General features: G+C 35.7%; 1 protein-coding gene across 4 annotated transcripts in view; it reads left to right on the top strand.

Moving 5' to 3' along the window:
- Positions 1 to 23,445, top strand: part of PPP2R5C (protein phosphatase 2 regulatory subunit B'gamma) — a 77,576-nt gene that overhangs the window by 10,399 nt on the left and 43,732 nt on the right. For 2 of the 4 annotated variants that reach the window (XM_088149829.1, XM_007433396.3), the window contains exon 3: positions 3,105 to 3,264. In XM_088149829.1, coding sequence (XP_088005955.1) covers positions 3,105 to 3,264 — 160 coding nt within the window. Of the gene's footprint in view, positions 1 to 3,104; positions 3,265 to 15,184; positions 15,347 to 23,445 lie in introns of those variants that run through there. The other 2 variants (XM_088149830.1, XM_007433399.4) reach the window with 2 other exon arrangements.

Below are 23,445 nucleotides of genomic sequence, written 5' to 3'. Positions count from 1 at the left end.
CCAGAATGCAAGAAGAAAATTGCAAAGATACCCATGTTATTACAACTTACTATACTTCAACATGTCACAGCAAGTAGCAATGCCTAGCCATCGTTGGCTGATTTCAAGAATATGAAACAGGGTCAGGTCTGGTCAGAACCTGGATGAGAGACTACCAGGACATTCCAGAATAAGCTATAGATTAAAGTAGGATATCTAAAAAGAAAATCTCCAAATAAGGTAGTGGCAAACGATTTCTGTATTGTTGCATGCATGCATGCATAAATACTTGTTACCGGAAGTCAAGCTGGACTTGAAGGAGGTTTTATTTACTGTTTATTCTTTAACAATATGGCTATATATAATTTCTTGTATTGCGTTGGTATTGTTGTTTTAGTAATCATCACTATCTAGCACAGAAGTTTTCCTAAGATTCTCATGATACCCTTCTTTTGGGTGTGCCAGTTACATATTGGCAGCTAACCATGAAGTAGATTTGAGAAAGTATGCGTATATCAGATAACAGTAGTGTTTCTGTGAGTATTAAGTGCTTCTGTATGTGTGTCATGACTGCATATGAGATTACGAGAAAGAGAGGGAGTCTCATGGGTGCTGTTTTGGAAGCCTCTGTGATATTATAGGACACTATAATGGACAAGAAAGCTGAAAGACTGCTGCTTTTTTTTTTCTTTTTGGCTTTTTGAGTGCTTGATATTAGATTTATAGTTGAAACAGCATTTTTGGTTAATTTTTATAGCGCTCTTTAATGGGTAACTGGCTGTCATTTTTTTCATATGGGTAATGATTCAGACCAGTCTTGTAGAATGTAAAACAGTGTATCAAGAATGTAGAATCTTGACTAGGAGGAGTTCAGCTCCATAATTGTCAGATTTGCTTTAGTATTTTTTACATTTTTGTATGCATAGATGTAACTTTTAGTTATGGAAATAAATATTTTAAAGAATTGGACTGTGAATGATCAGTATCTGTTATTTGTTTTTTAGAAATAAAGACACACACACTCTCAGTCTTTAATCTCACGTGAAATATCTTTGCTCAGATAGCTGAAGATTAGGAAAGAGGAAATGGTTATGGGAATAAGTAATTTTTCCCAGCAATTTCCTGAAGGTATTCCTTTCTTGAGCATGTATGGAAGAAAAATCAACATTGGAGTAGTAATATTATTTCAGTACTTTGTTCTCTAGCTTGCAATAATATTGCATACAAAATTAGAAAAAATTGCAGTTTCAGAGTATGGAATTCATTTTTTACACAACAGTTATAAACAGTTGTCTATATAGGTGATCAAATATGCCAAGATTTAATGTACTGTAAATCTAGTTGCCTCCATTGGCGGCGATTCAAATAGTTTTGTGGCCAGAGGGCTATCTAGGCCTACTTTTGACAATAAAGTCATAGTTTTGACATAAGTACACTAATGCAGGGATCCCAATCCTCTTTAACTTATTGGGGCTTTTGAGAGTATGCTCTGGGCACTGTTCCAAAATGGTTATCACGGAAGGCATGGCCAATCACAAAATAGCCATTTTACATAAGGCAGAAGGCAGGTCGATGAGATTTAAAGAAAATATAAAAACAAAAACTTAATCACAAGACAGAGATGGAATCTGAATGATAGAACACATACTTATAGTTTAGGATGTGCATAATGTTATAGCCAAATGTACTGTATTTAGTTCAAGGCCTAAAGATATTACTGGGAGAAAAGATGATTCTAGAGTCTGGTTAGCAGCAGGGGAGGTGCCTGTTGGCACCCTGGGTCCAATTGCACTGTGCTAGAAATTCCAACACTTCTATTAATGAGAAAATAATATCTATAGAAAGAAAATTTGTGCAGTTTAAATAGCACAATAAAAGGCTACTCTGAAAGTTAAAACTTGTCTTTAGGAAATGTTAAAATACATTCTTAATAGAAAGGAACCTAATGAAGGCAAGAACCTTTGCTTTGGGAGGGGTAGAGAAGGAACGTCCTATGATTTCATCTGATTTTCCCCTTCAGTAGTAGAGCATGCATCACATCTTGTGAGATTGTAGAGGTTCTGTACAGATTGTTCTAGGGAGATCTTGCAAAGCAGTGGCAACGATTTCTGCTAGTGCAGTTCAACTTTTGACTATTAAACTAATCTATACATTTTTATTCAAAAGAGAAAGATACAAATATGTACTTTCGGTTGCGTGTACAATACATAGGTAACGGTATCTGTCCCCATATTAGAAATAAAGATCTGAACATGACTATTATCATGAGTTTCAAGATAACTTAAAAGAATATTATTCTGTCTGGAATTAGGAATGTTATGTGTTATTGACTTAATGCTATAAGATCCATTTGTAAACAAAAAGCTTGGAAAACTAATGTTGCAATCTTGCATGAGCAGCAGACCAAGTTCTCGTAGCTTCAGTGCAACCATAATTTTTGCCTTCCTCTAAAGTTGTAACTTTTTTTCAAACTCTTTGAACCAGATACTGTAGATGTTATATACTTCCAGCAACTTTGGTAACTTCCTTGTCTGTTTTTAAAAATTTGAATAAAAGGGAAAAAGAAATCAAAATATATTAAAAATGATTTGTAGACATTTAATACACAAACTTGTGTGATGGTTTAATTTGTAGTGCTGAGTTGCAGATAGAGAAAGCTTAAAGAAAGCCAAACATAGAAATCATCATAAAATATACGTTACAGCTTTTCTGGCGCAAAATGAACAGTGAATATCAATGTTTCTCAAGAGTCTTTATGTTATGAATTTTGATGACAATATGGCAGTTGTTAGTTTACATTAACACTTCCTGAGTCTGTTTCCTGTCTGTGTACCATTCCCTTTTAGGCTTAGGCACAAAGCCAACTAAGTGACCTTGGACCAGTCACTCTTTCTGAGCCCTACAAAGGAGGCAATAGCAGACCACTTCCAAAAAACTTTGCCAAGAAAATCGCAGGGACTAGTCCAGGCAGTCACCAGGAGTCAAAAACTGACTTGAGGACACACACACACACACACACACACTGACTAAACAAAGCTTGCACTGTGGTACTAAAAGCAAAATTATCATTGACTTCTTAACATCCTTTTTAAGACATCTAATTATGTTTTGCTTTTTAAAAACAGGTCTCATGCAAAAAATCGAACACCGTATCACCTACAGCACAGTTGTCTAAAATCAAAGTAACCTCTACACCAGCCGTAGCAAAGAAAGAAAAACGTCAGAGTTCTTCAAAATTTAGTATTACGAGTAATAGAGAACTCCAAAAACTGCCAGCTTTAAAAGGTATTTGCAATTTTTTTTCACTGATTCTTGTCATAGATGCATGTGGGGATCCCACGGGTGGGGGTTGAGAGCTTAGTCAAGTCTGTGAGATACTGTTAATTTATTAAGGATTCTTTTTTCCTTGGTTGCCTTTTTTTTTCTTTCTTATTTGTGTTATGTTTATATCTGTATTTTTCGTTATTTCGCTGATGTTTTTAACCAGTTCACCACCCAGCATCACTTTGGCAAAACAGGCAGACATGTAAATTGAAATAAATAAATGTTGGTAATAGAAAGATTGGCAGTGGCTGGGGAATCCTGGGAGTTGAAGTCCACATGTCTTAAAATTACCAAGGTTGAGAAATGCTGCATTAAGGTCTCACAGCAAAGCTTCTGACCTTTGTCCCTCAAAGATCAGATCTTCACACTGTATCACAGAGCATTTCTTGAATTCTCATAGGTTTCAAGAGTGACTAGCCAGGTTGTTCATAAACTGCTGCTGAGGAAGTGTGGCAAGAAAACACCAGGATCCTGCTGCATATGCAGCTTACCAGATGGCCTTCTAGATTATAGCCTTAGGGCACAAGCAGTAGATTATGTTCCAAAATTCGTACGGTAATATTATGCTATGACAATGTCCAGAAAAAAATAGCTGAGAATTTATTTGGATCTGCTCATCAAGGGCCTAAATGTAAAGGTCTAAAACTACACAAGCAGTTCAGTGTGAGGCTGTGGAGTTTTAGAGCATATGCAGGCTTTGAACCTGAGAGCAGAACACGTAATCAAATTCTCCCTTTCTGATACAGAGGACAACTATGAGTGCATTTTTTTTATTAATTGTGTGCCATCAGATTATTTTAATAGGAATATTTATATTTTAGAATATACAAAATTCTCAAATTACCTAAAATTCTTACATATAGCAGAGCATTACTTGCTATATCCATGTTTATGAATAATTTCATGATTATTAGTTTGGCTTTTAGAGATGATTAGTGTTCATGTTTTTCTATGTCTTTCTATTTTAGAAGACTTTTGGCCCATGGTATTAGCAGAACATCTTATATTAAGTATATCCCTCTTCACAAGAATTATTGAATTTTAATCAATTAAATTTTGATTCCATCTCCCCAAAGACCCTGGAAATTATGTTTTGCAGAATGCTAACAGCCGTATGTTTAAAAACCTGGCCACTTCATGGAATAGTGGTGCCTCTTCTTCTGAAGAATACAGAAAAATTAATCTTTAGTTTGTTTAAAATAAGATGTAGTGCAGAAAGAACACACTTTCTAGAAATGTAAAATTTCTAGAAAGTTTTAATCTATAGATAAAAGGTTTCTCCCCAAACTGAACCATTGGAGAAATGGACAATATATGGAGTATTTATGGAACCTGGAGTTTATTGCTTTAACAATATAAAATGATTGATAACATAATATTTGACATAATAATTTACAGAACAGTGTTACTTGAATACGTTTAGGTCACTTGGTTAAAAAAAAACTTACAAGGCAGCTTATGTATAAATTTTTTTTTTAAATCCTTATGCATGTGTTCACAGAAATAAAACTCTGATAAGTGAAATGTACAGTCAGGATTGCAACCTCAAAAGTATAAATACAGTGGAACCTCGGGTTACGAACACCTCTCTTAACGAACTTTTCGGGTTACGACCAGTTCCGGCTGCAAAAATTTACCTCGGTTTGCGAACTCCACCTCGGGGTACGAACAGGATACGCGGCCATTTTCCCTCCCGTGACACAGTCTGCGGCCATTTTTCCACCCCTGACACGTGGTCCGCGGCCATTTTCCGCCCCTGACACGTGATTGTAGGGAAGGGGACTCTCCCTCCAAGCAATAGCTGCCTCCCTGTCCTCCACGCCAGAATGGATTAACGGTAATTACATTGAACCTTATGGGGAAATTTCCTTCGGGTTGCGACCAATTTGGGGTGCGACCAGAGTCACGGAACGAATTAAATTCGTAACCCGAGGTTCCACTGTATATTAGTAAATTATGACTACAGGAGAGTGCAAAAATACTGTAAATAGCCAGATCCTATCTAAAACACCAACACATATCTGGGAAATAGGAGGAGAAACTTGAAAATTAAAAAAAAAGTACAAATTTAATAGCAAACAAAATAAGCATATTGTTTCAACAATTATCTCTACCTTATTCAAATTTTACAATACTATTGAAAAGATAGAGCTCTACAGTATAATACAGGAACAGTTCTCAAATACGGTAGGTTATCTTATGTTGAACACTTATACACTTTGAGCACATAAATACATGTCATAAAAACATTTCATTCATTCCAAAAGAGAAAGTATTTTATTGGAGAGCTTTTTAGTGTCTCCTCAAAAAGTTCCAGTTTTAAAAAAAAAATTGAAACATTTTTTCTCCTAATTTTTCCAGTGTTATTTTATGGGCCTTCACATTCCTTAGTATACTGCAGAAGAAACATACTCTCTGTTCTTTGTTTGAAATGAATTTCACCATATGTCTTAATAGCTAATGCTGATCTGGATTTCAAATCTAGGTTTGTAGCTGGCTAAGTTCTAGTTAGGGGAGTGCAGAAACTAGGAGTAGCAAATAAATATGAAAGAGAGAATGTGGCACTTGACTAGAAATAGCATATGATCTAATGGTATTATATCCTACTTTATAATTAGCTCTGTTTTCAGAAAGGGTTTGATACGCGTATGCTAAAAGACTTGTCACTTGTAATTTCATGCATAGAATTATGCTTCCTGAAACTGTGTGCCATGCTGACATAGTATGTTTGAAATACACAGGTGCCATTAGTAGGATTAAAAATCATTTATATATTGGGCAGACAATCATGGGATCTTTCCAAACAATGAGAAAAGGAGAATTAAATAAGATCCAGCGGAGGTATTTTATGTAGTTTTTAAGGCATTAATTTCTACAACATTTAATTTAATTTAATTTAACATTTAATTTCTACAACACCCCACCTCCTTTGTGGGGTGCCACAGGGTTCGGTACTCTGCCCGCTCCTTGTTAACATCTACATGAAACTACTGGGTGAGATCATCCGCCACCATGGGATGAAGTATCATCAATACGCAGATGATACCCAATTATACAATACACCTGCATCCCAGGCGCTTTAAGTGATGCTGTCACCACCCTTTCGCAGTGCCTGGAGGCTGTGGGGTCCTGGATGGGGAACAACAGGCTTCAGCTGAACTCTGGTAAGATGGAGTGGCTGTGGGTTGGAGGCTCCTCTGTATCCGGGAGTTTACCATCTTTGGTTCTGGATGGGGTTTCACTGCCCCAGACAGACCTGGTGCGGAATCTGGGGGTCCTCCTGGACTCACAACTCCTGCTTGAGGAGCCGATAGCAGTCATGGCCTGGAGGCCCCTCACTCAACTGCATGTTGTGCACCAGTTATGCCCTTTCCTGGATCGGGAAGCCTTCCAATCAGTCACTCATGCCCTAGTCATCTCCTGAATAGACTATTGCTCTACATGGGGCTACCCTTGAAGAGTATCCGGAAGCTACAGCTGGTTCAAAATGCGGCCATGTGGGCAATTTTGGGAGCCCCAAGGATGGCACATGTAACACCTTTGCTGCAGGAGCTGCATTGGGTGCCAGTTTGTTTCCGGGTCCAATTCAAGGTGTTGGTAATTACCTTTAAAGCCCTACATGGCATGGGACCAGGTTACCTGAGGGACCGTCTCATCCCTATTACATCAACTTGTCCCACCCAGTCAGGCAGCGAAGGTATGTTACAGATACTGTCTGTGAAAGAATGTCAATTGGCGGGGCCCAGGAGAAGAGCCTTCTCTGCCATTGCCCCCACCCTATGGAACATTCTCCCCCCAGAAGTGAGGCAGACCCCCACTCTTCTGGCCTTCCAGAAAGGGGTGAAGACCTGACTCTGCCAACTCACCCTCCCATAGGTTAATAACTTCCATTTACCATTAACTCCTTGGAATACATTATTTATTTATGTACATTGTTTTTATTATATTTTAATTAGTATTTAGTCTTGCCTTATTGTAAACTGTCCAGAGTCACTCCTTGAGTGAGATGGGTGGTGACTAACTTTTAAATATAAATAAATAAATGTAAATAAATAAACATGCCGAAGTGAAAACCAGACATTTGAGAATGAATTATAGGAATTGCTTGGTTTCAAAATCAATAAATTAATAATGTAAAGTACAGTTGTTTTGCTTTATTTTCATTTTAAATACTTGTAATAATGGGATTTTATCTTGAATGAGCTTAATGTGTTGTAATATTCTTGCTTTGTGATGTACTATACCGGTTCTATACACTGCATGATCCCTCTTTGACAAGGCACCTGCAGATCCCATTGTAAGGTGCACCCAACTTTCTTCAAGTGAACCTTTGCTCTCACAACAGGAGTTCCCCTGCTTGCTTTTCCCTACATCATATGGTCATGACTGTTTTCATGATTTTGAAACTGGTTTCATGATTTTGAATGTGGGCATCAGCATATTACTGATGTAATGATTGAACTACAGTGGCGCTACTTCTTGATAACTATAAACTTCAGTGTGCTATCCAGTGGTATAACATTTGGCCCTTAAGTCATATTTGCTAAGTAAAAATCATCATGGTTTCTGGGCATGGTTGTCTGTTTCTTTAAAAAAACAAATTTGGTTAGAAGATAAAAACTGGGGGAAGGAAGCAAAACCATGGAATACACACAGCTTCATAGGAACAGTGAGGTAATTGCAGTATATCACTGTTCTGTGTTTTCTCTTTTAATATCTTCACATTTTGTGTATGTTCAGTTAAAATCAGAAAATCGGTTTGATTTCTATCCCGTGGCTGTGATTAATATTATCTTGTGGGATGCTATTGATCTGTTGGACCTAAACTCAGTTTTTATTTCTTCATGTTTCTATAATGCTTGAAGTGTCAAAGTATATGTGGCCTTTGGTTTTAATGATAGAAACCTTAATATCTCAGATAGCTTATTTGAAAGAGAGCACAGTGAATAACAATGGAAGAAAATGTGTGGATTCTTCTAAGCTAATATGTGCAAAATACTTTTATGCATATTTCTTGTTTGTTTTGCAAGAATCCTGGATCTGGGTTACCCTTAATCCTACTCTGTATTTTAAATGGGTGCAGAGAATATAATTTGCCCAAAGTTATGCCATCTTAAAATGCTCTCCATTGGACTGTATGTATTAAGATCTTTATAGAATTTATTACTTGACAAATGAAGATGTCCTAGCTTCATTTCAAAACTTGATACTACAGTCATTTAACTTTTCTGCAGTCCAGTTGTGATAGCAAAATATTTATATTTAAATGAAATGCACTAGAACTAGCTTTCCTCTAGTTGCTAGCATTGGTAGACAATCGAAATATGTATTGTGCAAGGTTTTTTTTAACATAATCTAATGGAACTGCCACTACTTAACGCCAGTTTTTCACACTGAATAATGGACATATATCTCCTACATTATAAAACCTTGTTAAATCAATTTTTAAGAAAGTTTAATTATTAGAGAGTCCATTTTAGGATTGGTTTTGCCTTAAAAATGAATGTAATCGCTTGGCTCTAAAATGTGTGTCATACACCCTTCAAAGTCCAGCTCACTTTTTTTTCAATTCAGGACTTGAAAATGGATACACCTTTCATAGAGGTCTATTTTAAGGTAGGCGGCCATTAAGTTGTGCCTCATGGACGTGAGAGCGTATGTTGATTTTGGCCCTTTATTTTAGCCTTTTTAAGTATAGGCTAGCAACAGAGTGCTGAGCTGAGTTATCTGGTGTGTTTTAATTAGAATAGCTGCATGTGACATGCAAATGATTGATAGCCTGTTTAACTCCTTTTTGCTAGAAAGCCTGCATTGCATGTGCATCAACTCTCTCTTTAATCTGGATGAAAAAATAATTGGGAAGTGGTGGAGACAAAATGGATGTGCACTTTCTAAAAGGAGCACTTTGATAAAACTATCAGTATATATGACACTGTGAGATGCTGAGTTCTCTCATGTCTATGTTCCCTCATAGAGGTCTGTCATTACTTAGTTAAATGCTGTTATCTGGAAGAATGCACAAAACATGAACCACATTCTAATTTGACAATTAACATTCTAAAAAGTATATAAGGTGTATATGTTTGGTTCTGTGTGGCTTTCAAGACTGTTAATAGCTTGGCAATATTTGCTTTGCTCAGTTTTGTTTTTAAACAAGGTAAAGAGTCGATGATATTTTATTCACTTCAGAATTCTGATAAATATAATGAAATTTAATTTACTATGTTGCATACTTAGGAAGATAACTCATATTTCTGCATATTTTTCCCTATCTCAAATGAGAATATAAACTGAAATATGAGGAATATTATTTTGACTTGCTGTCTCCATTTTCAAGAAGCCTAAACATAATTAAATTTTTGACCAGTGAAAGGCAGATAATGGCTGGATTTTTATATCATGCTAAGCTGTAATAGTTTTATGGCTTAGCATAATGTGGTTTAACATTATGTGTGACCCAGACCACTGTGGTTTATTCAACCAACTATGATTTAAAATTCTGGATTAACACTGTGAATCCGGCTAATATTAAATTTAGGTTATAATATTAGTTCTCCATTATTAAGATTGTATGAAGTCCCTGACTGATACAATAATATGTGCTACAGATTTGAATAGACTGATGTAGTTCTGTAAGCACCACTATCCCTTGCTAATTCTCTATAAGTCTGTAGTTGTCCATGTATAGATGGCAATTTAAAGGAAGTGGAAATAGTAGAAGTATGGATTGTGCACTGGAATAGTGAAATTCCTTTGTTTTTTAAAGGATTTCCAAGTGGAAAGAAACAGTGGAAATACAGCATCCCTGGGGGAGAGTACAGAAATCTAGCCTTAGACTAGACAAGGGCACATTGAAATAATTCAAAATTTACGCTGTGTCTAAATGGTGAGCAGGAGAGGATCGAATAAACCCTCCCTGCAGCAAAGAATTCCACAGCCTGAATGAACAGGCTCTCTGTTGTGTACCTATATATGTGCTTGTGCTGGTGGTAGGACACAGAGTAAGAGGTCTCTAGAAAAGCTGATTTAAATAAGAGTCATGCAGAAAAAGACTATGCTCTAAGTCAGAAGTACATAACTGCAATTTTGCTGTATCAGATTCTCCTTTTGGTGATCTCTTGCCTTTCTATAGCAATCAACCAGCCACTTTAAAAAAGAGGATGGCAGGCAAATGGATACAGGAAATCAAAGTCACAAACCACAGAATATGATATTTACAGCAGGATGTCATGTTTAGGAACACTGCTCTAGGTATTGGTCAAAGCCTTCCAGCTCACGTATGTCTTCTTGTGGGGAAAAAAAGGAAGATACTAAATGAGGATAGCCTGGAGGTGGGTAAAAAATCATGGGATGGAGGGGAATGCCTATAAAGAGAAGGTGAAAAGGCTGGGGAGAGAGAATGGATGAAACACTTGTTCCCAAGAATTGAATGAGAAATAGGGAGAGATTGCTTTTTTCTGAAAATGCTGACCCTTTGAAATTAGCATTGGATGAAAATGAATATGAGAGAGTGTTTGTACAAGTATTCCTTCACTTGTGATCGTTTGTTTAACAACTGAAGTTATGACAGCACTGGAAAAGGTGACTTAGGACCAGTCCTTGCACTTATGACCATCACAGCATCCCCGTGGTCACATGATCAAAATTCGAACACTTGGTAACTGGCATGTATTTACGATGGTTGCAGCATCCCAGGGTCATGTGATTGCCATTTGTGACCTTCCCGGGGGGCTTCTGACAAGCAAAGTCAATGGAGGAAGCTGGATTCACTTAATGACCACATGATTTGCTTAACCACAGTGATTCGCTTAACCACGGCAAAAGTAAAATCAGGCGTGACTCACTTAATGACCACATTGCTTAGTGACGGAAGTTCCAGTCCCAATTGTGGTTGTAAGTCAAGGACTACCTGTATCTTGAAGGAATGTAGAACAGTGGTGCCATCTGTTCTTGGAAACTGTTTCCAGCCAGCATGTAGTTTCTAACCATTTTGCATTAATTAAATGTTGGACCTTGACTTCAAGCCTTTTGACTGTTCCAACTTTAAAAGCTTCTTAATATATATGTATTTCTAAGAGGGATAAAGAACCTATGCACAGAAACTTGCTACATTTGTTCAAACAGGGACTAACTCTACAAGACAATTTTCATGCTTCCATTTAATGAAGTTAACAATTTATTTAATAGCAGTTTCACCCATTTTCAGCCCCATTGTGTTTATAAACTTCCTTGCTTCAAAAAAAGGCAATTATAATACAAGGCCTGTGCATGCTTACCTAAATGAATATGAAATTGCAGTCTAAACATAGTAAAATTCTAAAAAGGAAAGTATCCTGCACATCAAATCACTTCCAAAAAATAGTGCTTATAATGAAAGATTCTTAACATTCTTGAAACAGTGACTTTTATAAAAATTGTTTTTATGAAGTTAAAGTAATATTTTAAGCACAATATTTTTACTACTTAGATTGTTATTGATTTGCTTCTAACATAATATCCTACTTTTCCTGCCCCTACCCTCTTACAAATTCCCAGCAAGTCCTCATCACAGCTAGAGCTCTTACATGTATGATACATGTATACATACATACAGGTAATCCTTAACAAGCTCAGCTATTTGACCTTGATTAGTTGTTTTAGGCCTTGATGCATGAAACTGTGATGGAATGTGAGGATGACCTTAGAAGACGGGAGAAGAGATGCCGTCTAGGGAACAATCAGATAAAAGAGAAAGGAGTCCACAACAGAGTAACAGCCAGAGAAAGAAACTTAGGAAGGACCTTCCCTAACTACTTAGGCATTAGATAGGGAGAGTGGGAGATTTGTACTTTCAGACTTGTAAGATTCTGTTAATGTAGCCCCACAATAAAGAAGAATTAGCTCATCTAGTGGTGTTTCCTTTCTGGTTTACCTGGGAGGGCTGACAGAAACTGACAAGACCCTAATCAGTTACTAAAGGCTTCTTTTTTTTGCCTCCTAAATAACTACAATCCGTGGTAGTGCATTCATTTTGATATGTATTCCCCATTGTTTGCCTACTTACTCTTTTGTAATCCCTTCCTCTCCAGTGAATGTAAATACACGCATTAACTTCCTTCTTGCTAATTATCCCAGTGCAAGGGTGAGCATGCCAAAGGGTGGGGGAGTGGGGGAAAAGGGCTGTAAGATTTGCCCTCTTACCCACCTCTCTGACTGAATCGAGTTCCAGAAACCTTCCCTGCTGTTTGGGGTCGTATCCTTCTGGCACTGTAAGTATATTCAATTTCTTAATAAACATTTGTCAAGATTTATTACTGTCCTGGTGTTTCCCTTAGTGTTCTAGTTCTTTCGTATCTGTCCTGCAAATCCGAAATTAAGCATCGACGCACAGATTAACGCCAACACACGTATGATCTGCTCTTATTTTTACTTGCTTATTTACCCCATATCAAGATGTCCTCAAAGAGAGAGAGAAAAAAACCTCAGTTCAGCTGAAAGAAGTAGCAAGAGGCAAAGGAAAGCTGAAATAAAATTGTAAACACAGTTGCGGTCACTTGATTTTAGCAACCGCTTCATTTAATAACCAAGTTGCCGGAACCAATTGTAGTCGCTAAAAGAGGACTACCTGTACATTCTAATATGCACATTTTGAAAATGATTAAAAAGATGCTTCAGACTTCAAGTGAGTGCAGTATTTCTTGGTTATTTATTGAAGCAGACTACCTTTTTTTCAGGGTCATTCAGAAATCTGTAAAATGTGGGGCTGCTTTAACTAATAGTTGCTGTACTCACACAAGATCAGAAGCACTTTTTCTGAATCATTTTTAAACTCTGCATAATTTTATTTTTTATTTATTTATCATATTTATATAGCTGCCTATCTCACACAAAGTGACTCTGATAAAGACTTGTATTTTATAACAAAATCTTGATAATGTTAAGCTTTATAAAAATGTTCTCCTTTTTAAAAAATTGTAAGGACCTACACAACTTGCATATTGCCTATTTTTCATCATAATGTTTATCCAGCACACATTCTGAACTGTTGTCTTAATCAGCTCAGATTAAACTAAAAAAAAAAAAAAAAGGACAAGTCTGTTTCTCTGAGGATATATTAGACAGTTTGTTAAAGTTAATGCTTCAAGTTGGGGCACAGAATGTCAAGACATCTAACAGCTAACTAATTATTGCCTAAACTGATTTAGAATTGTAACTGTAATACAAATATTAAGAATAGAATTCTTATTATCCTTACCATAAGCCAGTGGTTTTCAGCATGTGGTTCACAAGTGTGCTGGAGGTGATTCTGAGCGGGACCGTCAAAGTTAATACACATTTTTAAAAATCTCACAAGGTTTTTGCATTCTTCCCTAAAATTCTAATCCTCCCCCCCACCCCCCAAATTTCACGAAGACTTACATTACCCAAGACACTGTGAGTATACCAATAACTCAGGATAACATCTTTTTTAAAAAACTGGACAATGATCTGTATGTTTTTGTTGGATTTAAAGCAGTATGTTTGTGATACATTTTGTAACCTCTGTTTCTGTGATTTGTTCCTGAATTCCATCCCTATTTACTCTTCATTAATTTCAAGAATTAATTTAGTAGTCAGTTGATTCCTCTCTTTGCTATAACTTAAAAACTTTACCAGTACATTTACCTTTATATAAATTGCTTATTATGCAAGGTTTTGCCCCTTCTTAGGCTCAGTTTTTGTACATAAATCAACCATTGGGATTGAGTCAATAGTTTTTTATATATGGGAATCATATTTGCCAATTAATTGTCTGTGCTGTGACTCAGCATCCACAGGTACCAGCGACATTTAATAAGCATCCCCTTATTTCAAGAAGTTACATTTTTTTCTTTTTCTTCCAGACTTTTATTTAGCTTGTATTCTTTTTTGGTAATTAGTCAGGACCGTGTATCCTCTGAATTAATTTAATTAATTAATTAAAGGGAGAAAATGCATATGGTCCAGCGAGTACAAATCTAGAGATAAGAAATCTGAATCTTGCAGTCTGTGTAAATTATGCAGATGGAGGATGGAGGACATAATTCTGGCTTTGATACTCAGATGGGAGTGGCAAGGAACTATTGTGGCAATGAAATTCACTAAAAATGTTATTCACCATTAGCTTCTGAGATAGGAGGAATTGCCTCTACCATTTGAAGTGGATCTAGCAGTGGCTCTCTAGGATTTCAGGCAGGAATATTTTCAGCCCTCTGGAGATCCCTCAATTTAACCTTTTCTGCATGCAAACCTTGTATGCTTCCCTTGAGTGATAGTCTCCAGAATTTTTTTTTAAAGACATATAAATAAGTTCAATGTAGCTGTTGCTTGCAGACTTTTCAAAAAAGTTTACAGTCTGTATATTTGGGGAACAGAAGGAAGAATTAAATATTTTTCTATAACATGTTATGGGAAATTTTGTAAAACCCTAAAAGTATAAGCATAAAGTTTGTATATTTGATGTAAGTTCATTAGAGGAAAGGAAAAATGTTTAATATTTATATCAAATGCTACTGAAATAGGAACGCGTATTAATCTTCTGAATGCATGAAAATTCTTTTGAGAAAGCCTAATACACTTAAATGAATGTGTGAAAGTTCACTATTTTTGTCATGATATGCTGCTATACTCTGCCTTTTTTTTTTTGTGCTATTATTTTAAAATAGCGGTTTAGATTTTCATTTACTAGTGATGAATAGAAGTATGAGCAAGCTGACAATATACATGCTGAATGCACAATGACAATCACACAGAGAGCTCTTTTCATTTGCGGCTTTTTAGAGTCATTTTAAGTTGGTGTAGATAGCCAATCGGCTTTCTCATCTCTGCTGACATCACTAACTAGCCAGTTCCCTCCAGCTGCAGAGAGCTTCAGTTTCTTTTTTTTTTAAACTAAAATGGAGGCTGGTTTCTTGCCTTAAGGAGTACACGGCTTTCTCTGCTGAAGCCTAAATGTTGACATGTAATAAAGCTGGCAACAGAATGGTGGTAGAAGCAGCCAATTCAAATGGGCCGTTCCAGCCTGTGGCCCTTTTACATATTCGAGGTGAGTTATTTGTGTTTGAATGAATTGTAACCTTCTGTGGCTAGCTATTGTGATTCTCGGGTAAGGAAAGCAGGAAGTCCTTTGTAGAAGAATCCATTTTTGTTTTGATGCAGATTTATTAAAGTTATAAAATTAGACAGCAGGGTTGTACGGTATTTTTAAAAGATTTAACAATTGGGTGGGCTGCTTGCAATGTTAAACAGGTTTTACTGCTTTCGACCCTGGTGCTCCCCTCCCCTCTTTCAAGCTGTGCTGATGTCAAAGGATGTGAAGTCACTATCCCAGAGAGCTGTTTGTGAGGAGTGGATGAAAGAGAGGCAGGACTCTTAAGTTACATTACAGCTTTTCAGAAAATTGCAGTTCTTTATGACACAAGCAAGTCATAACATCATAATAAAAAGGATTTTTGTGCATACAATGATACAGTACTTTCTTTATAACCTGCAATAGAGTTTGTCAAAGTGCTGAAAGACACCTTCCATTACATTATCAAAGATACGTAAAATGCATCCGGAGAAACATGTATTTGTGTAATTTGTCATTATGGTGATTTTGTATTCCTGTCTATCATGCTGATTAGTAAAGGATAAGGATACATGTTGCTAATTTGGAATCTTAGAGAGCTATAGAATGCTGCATGTGGCAGACAGTTACTAAATTTTCTCAGAATTATTTCCCATTTATTCTATTTAAAATAGTTGTGAGACTGGTAATGGCTTTTGAACACATGAGGTATTATAATAGTAGTTCTCTGTTATAAAGCTAATATATTTACAGCATTGTTTATAGATGATGCTTTAACTTAATTAGCAAAACATTGGAATTATAAACTATGTTCTCTATTCCGTTTCTTATATTTCTGATGCATTCTGAAAGAAGTAGGAAACTTTTGAAACATGCCGGATATAAGGCTTATACTGTACAATTTACAATTAGTGTTCTGAATGTATTTTGATCCTTACATTATATTTTGTATGTCCATAATAGAGAATGCAAAGGACATTGACATTTCTGACCCTCTGATCCTCAAGCTTTAGTTTTCATAGTTTATTTTCATGGAAGAATATGTGTTTTTACATGATACTGCTAAAGGAAATTATAGTTATTTATGCTTACTCATTACTTATTATTAATAACCAATAGTAATTCCAAATTTCAATTTTAATGTGGTAACACATATTTTTAAAGTCTTCGATGTAGGTCTTTGATTGCAAAAACTGCAACACAGTATAAAACATTTTTCTAGGAGATAATGGTCATGTTTATGCCCCTTCCCTAATAAGGCTCAAATATTTAATGATTTTTTTTAAAAAAAAAATAAACCCTACTCACTTAATTCTGTCCACCAAAATATGTACATACTTCTAGTCCTTGGTAAATAGCATAAGTAAAATGGTACCAATAGTTTTAATTTGTACTGAGTATATAATAATCTATAATGTCAAGTTAGCCACTTCTTCTGTGTTACCTTTTTTTACACTATACAAATCCACATACACCACCATATAGTAAAAAGTTCTTTTTCTGTTGAAGATGTCCACACATTTAACTCTGAATTACATCTCTGAAATCAGGTACTATTCGTTTGCAGGTGCGTATTACTTATTAATCATTGAGGAATAAAAAAGCTGAAATTCAGCAGGAATTTTAATACTTAGATTTCATTATTTGTAATATGACTCTACAATTACAGCTGACTAAATAATTTTCAACATGTACAATGATTATTATTGGAAAAGTGGGACACTACATCTTCTTCTACTTGCAGTACAGAGGTATGACTGCAAAATCTATTCGAGAAAGCCCTCCAACCCTCTAGTGAATTTGGGGAGAGAGATGAGAGGGCTACGCAGCAGTAGGAGGGAGCATGAGCATTGCTTATAGATGTCATTTTGTCGGCAAGTGGATGCAGTTAGATTTCACCAACAGGTTGAAGTTAGCTGAACTACTCAAACTGCTGATGTTGTGAAATTAAGGAGTTGATCAAATTGTTGCCTAAGGAAAATGCTTCATTTTTATTGCCCCAGCATATTCAACTGTGGAGAGAGTACTTTCTTTTAAACTTAAATAAGCTAGGAATTTAGGCATTAGAAATATGGTTTATTGACTCAAAAACTTACTTTATTGTTTCCTATTTCTATTATGTATATTTTATCTTGCATTATGTAAATAAAATGTTTAACATAGAAAGGATTTTGTTACAAGCTTGCAACTTGTCACTAACCATTCTGTTCTGTAATATATGAAAACATTAAAAATATGGAATCTTGTGGAACTTTGTGGGATTGCTTTAAGTACCATTGCATTGCAATGGTAGGTTTTAGAATTGGTAACAAACCCTGCATACGCTCTGGATGTATTCTAGACAGTATCCAACCCTCAGGTCGATTTTTGATGTGCATAGAGGGATGAAGGGAGAAAGCAAGATCTTTTAAAATGCCATTCTGTCAGGAGATAAACATCACTGGATACGTTTTGTATGATTTGTCTGATGTTGTTTCTGCCATACTTATGGTAATGACAGTAATGCCTGCTGCTAATGATGGATGTAGTGTACATGGAATGAGATTTAATATATTACAAGGACACTTGGGCTGCACCTTATGCAGATTTGTATGGTTCAGAGAGCTAGCAAGCCACGATAGTTATTGCCTGAAGGAAGGAGGAAAACCTTTGTCTCTAAGCCCCACACTTTGGAAAAAAGTCCCAAAGGAATAAATGGGGGGGGGGGGAGTACGTATTAGGCTTGGATCTGAAGTAGATCCTTGGCAGTCCTAGATACTGAGAATCAAACCTGCTTCCATATACAGTATAGTTTATTATTATTATTATTATTATTATTATTATTATTATTATTATTCCTCGTCAAATGTTTTCTTCTCATTGTTGCCTTTTTTTTTTGCAGAAAAGCTTTTTCATGATTTGATTTCAAGTTCACTAAGATTATCTTTTTATTTTACATGAAATACAGCACATTCAGACTCCATACACAAACTAGTCATAAGTATTTTTATGCTTAATGTTAACTGATTCTGATTTCTGTCAAGCTGTGGCTATCCTATATCTCCCCCCATTCCAAAATAACATACTTTTAAGCAAAAATACATTTTGAATGAATATTAATACAGGGAGCTATATAAAACAAATACAGAAATAAGTATCTGAAATCCACAGTTGGCAATACCTTATATTAGAAAAAACACAGATGTCAAAAGAAAGAATACATGTTTTTAAGTTTCTTAGCATACCTCGGGAAATACAAAAGAGTGTTGGTAGCTTTATCTGTGTGTAGTAAGTTATCAAACATTAATAGTAAGGCTCTGGAAATAAGATATATGCATGCACACAGTCATATTCAGTAACTAATATGTAAACACACAGTTCAAATGAGGAATCTTTAACAAGATTGATGAAGATTACAGTACTGTATTGTGTGAGAAGTAGAGTGGGAAAATGTCTTATTCCTGGTTGCTTATAGAGCATCGATATCAGTTAAAGTACTGAACATTTACAGGTTTGTGATAACTTCAGCTGTAGAATAGTCTATATCAATCAGCTTGCTGACCTGCATTGAAAAGGAGTTTAATAAACAATGCGTATGATGTAATATTAACTGGGGAGTAAAGATGCAATTGCTTCCCTTCGATGATGGTAATTTAAAAGTGAAAAACTACATGTCACATAAAAAGCATTCACATGACACTGGAAAATAAGGGATTTATATATTAAATAGATAAATATGAATGCTCCTGAAATTAAGTTATAGGGTATTAAAATCTGTTTACTGTAAATTACAATTTGGTGTTTTTATAAGAAATATGGCTCAGTACAAGAACTCTTAATAGATTCAATTTTTGCTTTAAATGTCAGGTGTTAAGTTATATGTGTGTTTTAATAAACAATTTATCATGCCCTTTTGAAAGTGTCTGCTATAAAGTGGGAAGTCAATGAGCTTTAGGAGTCCAGTTTTTATTAGGTATACTAGTTTGTTATATGTTCAAATAAGGAGTAAGAGTGAAATTTGCTAACAAAACTAAATTAGATAGAATGGTACAGTCAGGAAGTAATTGCAAACAGTTTGCACTGTAGTTAAAGGTATTCCACTGATTTTGAATAGGATAGTGTGTGTGTGTGTGTGTGTGTGTGTTTGGGTGCATGGGTGGGTTTATGAGAATGTGAGAATAAGGGATATACATGCATTTGATCCTATCCATGTTTGGCCTTGGCCGGGCAATCATTAGCATGTAGAATCCATAAAAAAGATTTTACATCTGTGTTCATACTAACATCTCTCTCTCTCTCTCTCTCTCTCTCTCTCTCTCTCTCTCTCTCCCCCCCCCCCCCCCTAGTATATTAGTTATAGAATAACTGATAATTTAGCTTGATGTGTTGGATGAACTCACTGCTTAATTTGCTCTTTAAGTTCTATGAAATGATACCTTGGTTTTGTTTATTTGGGTATTGTTTTCAAAGTTATCTTTAAACCAGAAGTAACTGCTACTATTGCTACTATGAACTTGTGTTACATTTTAGAATATTAAAAGCACTTCATATACATTATCTTGTACTCTTATCTTGTCTTTTATGTGTAGCTATCCTCATCGTTGAAACTGACTTCTTGATAGAATTGGGAAGATCACTGTGGGATCATAGATCAATTTTCATGTCATGATGCTGTGATCCTGAAATGCCTGCAAACATTCTTTAATCTCATCCTTTAATTGAATGTTGTTCATGATAAAAGAGAAAAGAGTAAAGACAGATACCATACTGTGATTTACCATTAGGTCAATTCTTTTGAAGGTTGCTGCCTGTCTTCCATACTTTGGATACATAATCAGTTTTCATTTAAGAATTGATGTGATCAGAAAGCAGATGGAACTCTTCTGATTGAATTTCAGGAGAAAGGATTACATGTACTTCATATCTACATGAGCTGCCTTTATACTTACCATCACTTTATTATTTATTTATTTATTTATTTATTTATTTATTTATTTATTTATTTATTTTTGCACTGCTTGACTCCCAGCAATTCTGGGCAGTTCACAGATAAAAACACACAGAATAATAAAACAATGCAATGATGAAAGCAAAGAACAAAAGATGACACAAACTGGACAACAACCAAAGCAAACCTACATTACTCAGAAGGGAACTTCAGTCTTTGCCATTTGGATTCTCAGAGGGAACCTCATTCCGGAGGGCAGGTGCTATGGCAGAGAAGTGACACTTCCAGGGTCCTGATAGATGGCATTGTTTAATTGAAGGAGTGCACCAACCCTGCTAGATTGAATTGGGCAGGCAGATAGTATGGGAAATAGGTAGCTCCTCAAATAACCAGGCCCTATAACATTTAGGGTTTTATAGGTAACTACTAGCACTTTGAATTGCACCTGATAGTAAACTGGCAACAAGTGCAGCTCACAGAACAGAGGTGTTATGTGGGCTTACCAAGGCATGCCTATTATTGCCCATTACACTTTATTTTGGACCAGTTGAAGTTTCCAGGTAGTCTTCAAGGGCAGACCTATGTAGAGTGTATTGTAGTAGTCAAACCATGAGGTGACCAGGACTTGAGTAACTATCTGAAGGGCTTCCTGATCTAGGAGAGGGTGCAACTGGTGCACCAGATGAAGCTGTGCAAAGGCCTTCCTGGCCACAGCTGCCACCTGCTCATCAAGTAGGAACTGTGAGTTCAGGAAGACACCCAGATAATGCACTACTCCTGAATGGGGAAGTGGTACTCCATCCGAGGTTAAAGGTAGAATATCACAGATATGGATGGCCCAAACACCCATAGCTACTCAGTCTTGATAGGATTCAGTCGGAGACAGTGCCTGCCCATCCCATCCGCACAGCCTTCAAGCACTGGGACAGGAACTTGACAGCTTCACTTTTTTTCACCTTTACTCCCATGGGGCTTTTTTCCAAAATGTGGGGTTAGAGACAAGGTTTTCCCTCTTCCTTTCAGACAATAATTAAGATGAATTTAATATTGCTGGTATTAATGTAAAAGATTTTTCCTAAAATATATTTTTCTGAGCCATTTAGGTCTTTAGACTTACATTTTTAAAAGAAAATATTTTTATAACTTCACCAATAAATTCAGTGCTATGCCAAGAACAAAACCCAGGTTTGCACCCCAATAAGTACATTAAGAAGAAGGAAAGGGAAATAATAATAATAGAAAGGATATGAATGAATAACTATTACAAGTAAAATGCTATTTAAATACAGATGAGATGGGTACCAGATGATTATACCAAAAGATTAATAGGAATCTTGTTCACGTTCCATAAATGGAGAGACAAACAATGCAGGGATTTAAGGAAAGGTGTTGTATGAGAGAAATGATTTTTTTTTCAACACTGCACACAAGGTAAATTTAAAAGATTTGTGAAACCTAAAGAAGGCCAGAAAGGGAAATATTTTAATTATCAAATGAAAGGCAGTCAGAGCAGTAATTTTAATATGTATTGTAAGGTTGTAAGGAAGAAATGACATGACTTTTAATGGGCTGAAATATCTGGCAAAAATAGTCAAAGAGAAAATTGATGCATGAGAATGAACGAAAGAAGGGTACTTGGGAGGAAGTTTGAGAATCTTGCTTTGGTTAGTGAAAGGTTGAGATTTAAAAAGTTTGCAGGCCTTGGAGGATCTCAACAATCATAAAATCAAAACTAATCTATGAGATGAAAATAATGTAAGACATTTTAAAATACAAGTTTAGATGGTGAGAGAATATTCTGAAGTTGGCAGAAAGTTGGGATATAATTTAGTATATGCAGGTAGTACTGAAAACATTGATGTGATATTATGTAGAGGGAATTGCAGGGAAACATTAATTGCACTGTCATTTGATAAGAGGATTGAATAAAAAGTAATGCCTCCAATATTATAAACTGCCAACAGACAGCAGTATAAAACACTTAAAGCTCTGACATATTCTTCAGCATCTGTTCTTTCACTTCAGTTGGGAAGTTGTTGTGAGAAAAAGTATATACAGGTAATGAAAAAAGCTCTTTTCAAGGATTATTTTCCTGTTTCTTTAATAATAAATTTATGGAGGTGGAGGCATTACTTTTCATTCATTCCTCATAGTATGCAACATTCATAGAGCAGTGTTCCACCCCTAGAATCATAGTGTCAGAAGGGGCCACTTATGCCATTAAATCCAATCCATGTGTAAGAATGGAAATTAAAATAACCTCAGCAGGTGGTTGTTCAGCTTTTGCTTAAACACATCTAGTGAACAGGAGCTCGGTAATACCCTTAGTAATTGGTTTAAGTGTCAAACTGCTTTTATTGTTAGGAATATTCAACTAGTATCTATCTTTCTCTAACTTAAGACCATTATTCTTTGCCCTATGCTCTAAGATGATAGAAAACAGGTCTTTATGTCATCCCTTCAGGTACTTGGAAAAAAGGTGCAGTCAAAACAGTTATAAATTATCAGAAGTAAAGAATATTCCCAGTTCCTTCAATTTCTGTTTGCAAGATGTAGTTTTGAATTCCCCATCATACTTTTGATGCTTCACTCTAATTTAGTGAGGAATTATTGATAGGCAGTCTTTGAATACAGTGATCTACCTAATAGATATGCCATCCAGGCCATACTCTGTTGATAGGATGCTGCAGGATACTTTATCAGATGTTTTACTGAATTCAAGATGCATTATGTCCACAGCATTCCCACAATCTGCTAAGGAAGTTACCCAATCAAAAATGAAATAAGACTTGTCCAGCAAAATGTAATCTTCATGTTGTTTTCAAGATGCTTACATATCAATCATTTTATAAGTTCCTCAATAGACTGTTCATGCTCATTTCATTACTTAGATATTTGTTATTTCAAGCTATTGGGCAATTAAGTTTTAGTTTGTCTATTTTAATGGCCATAATTCTAGATGAGCTAGATCATCAGTAGTTTCTAAATGTCAGATTGTGGATAGGTATTCTAATTTATTAGACATTTATTGAAATTCATTGCATTCTCCCACAGATTTTTTTTAACGTTTAATAGTTTTTAATGTTTAATGGTCTTTTGTTGTTATAATTTTGGTTATTTTTTAATAGGTGTGTGGTGTGTTTGTGTG

Source organism: Python bivittatus, unplaced genomic scaffold, assembly GCF_059951505.1.
Source record: "Python bivittatus isolate LINGU-HERP-01145 unplaced genomic scaffold, Pbiv_v1 ctg000580_np1212, whole genome shotgun sequence".
NCBI lineage: Eukaryota > Metazoa > Chordata > Lepidosauria > Squamata > Pythonidae > Python > Python bivittatus.
The sequence above is the reverse complement of the archived record's forward strand: the minus strand, read 5'-3'. Positions and strand labels throughout refer to the sequence as shown.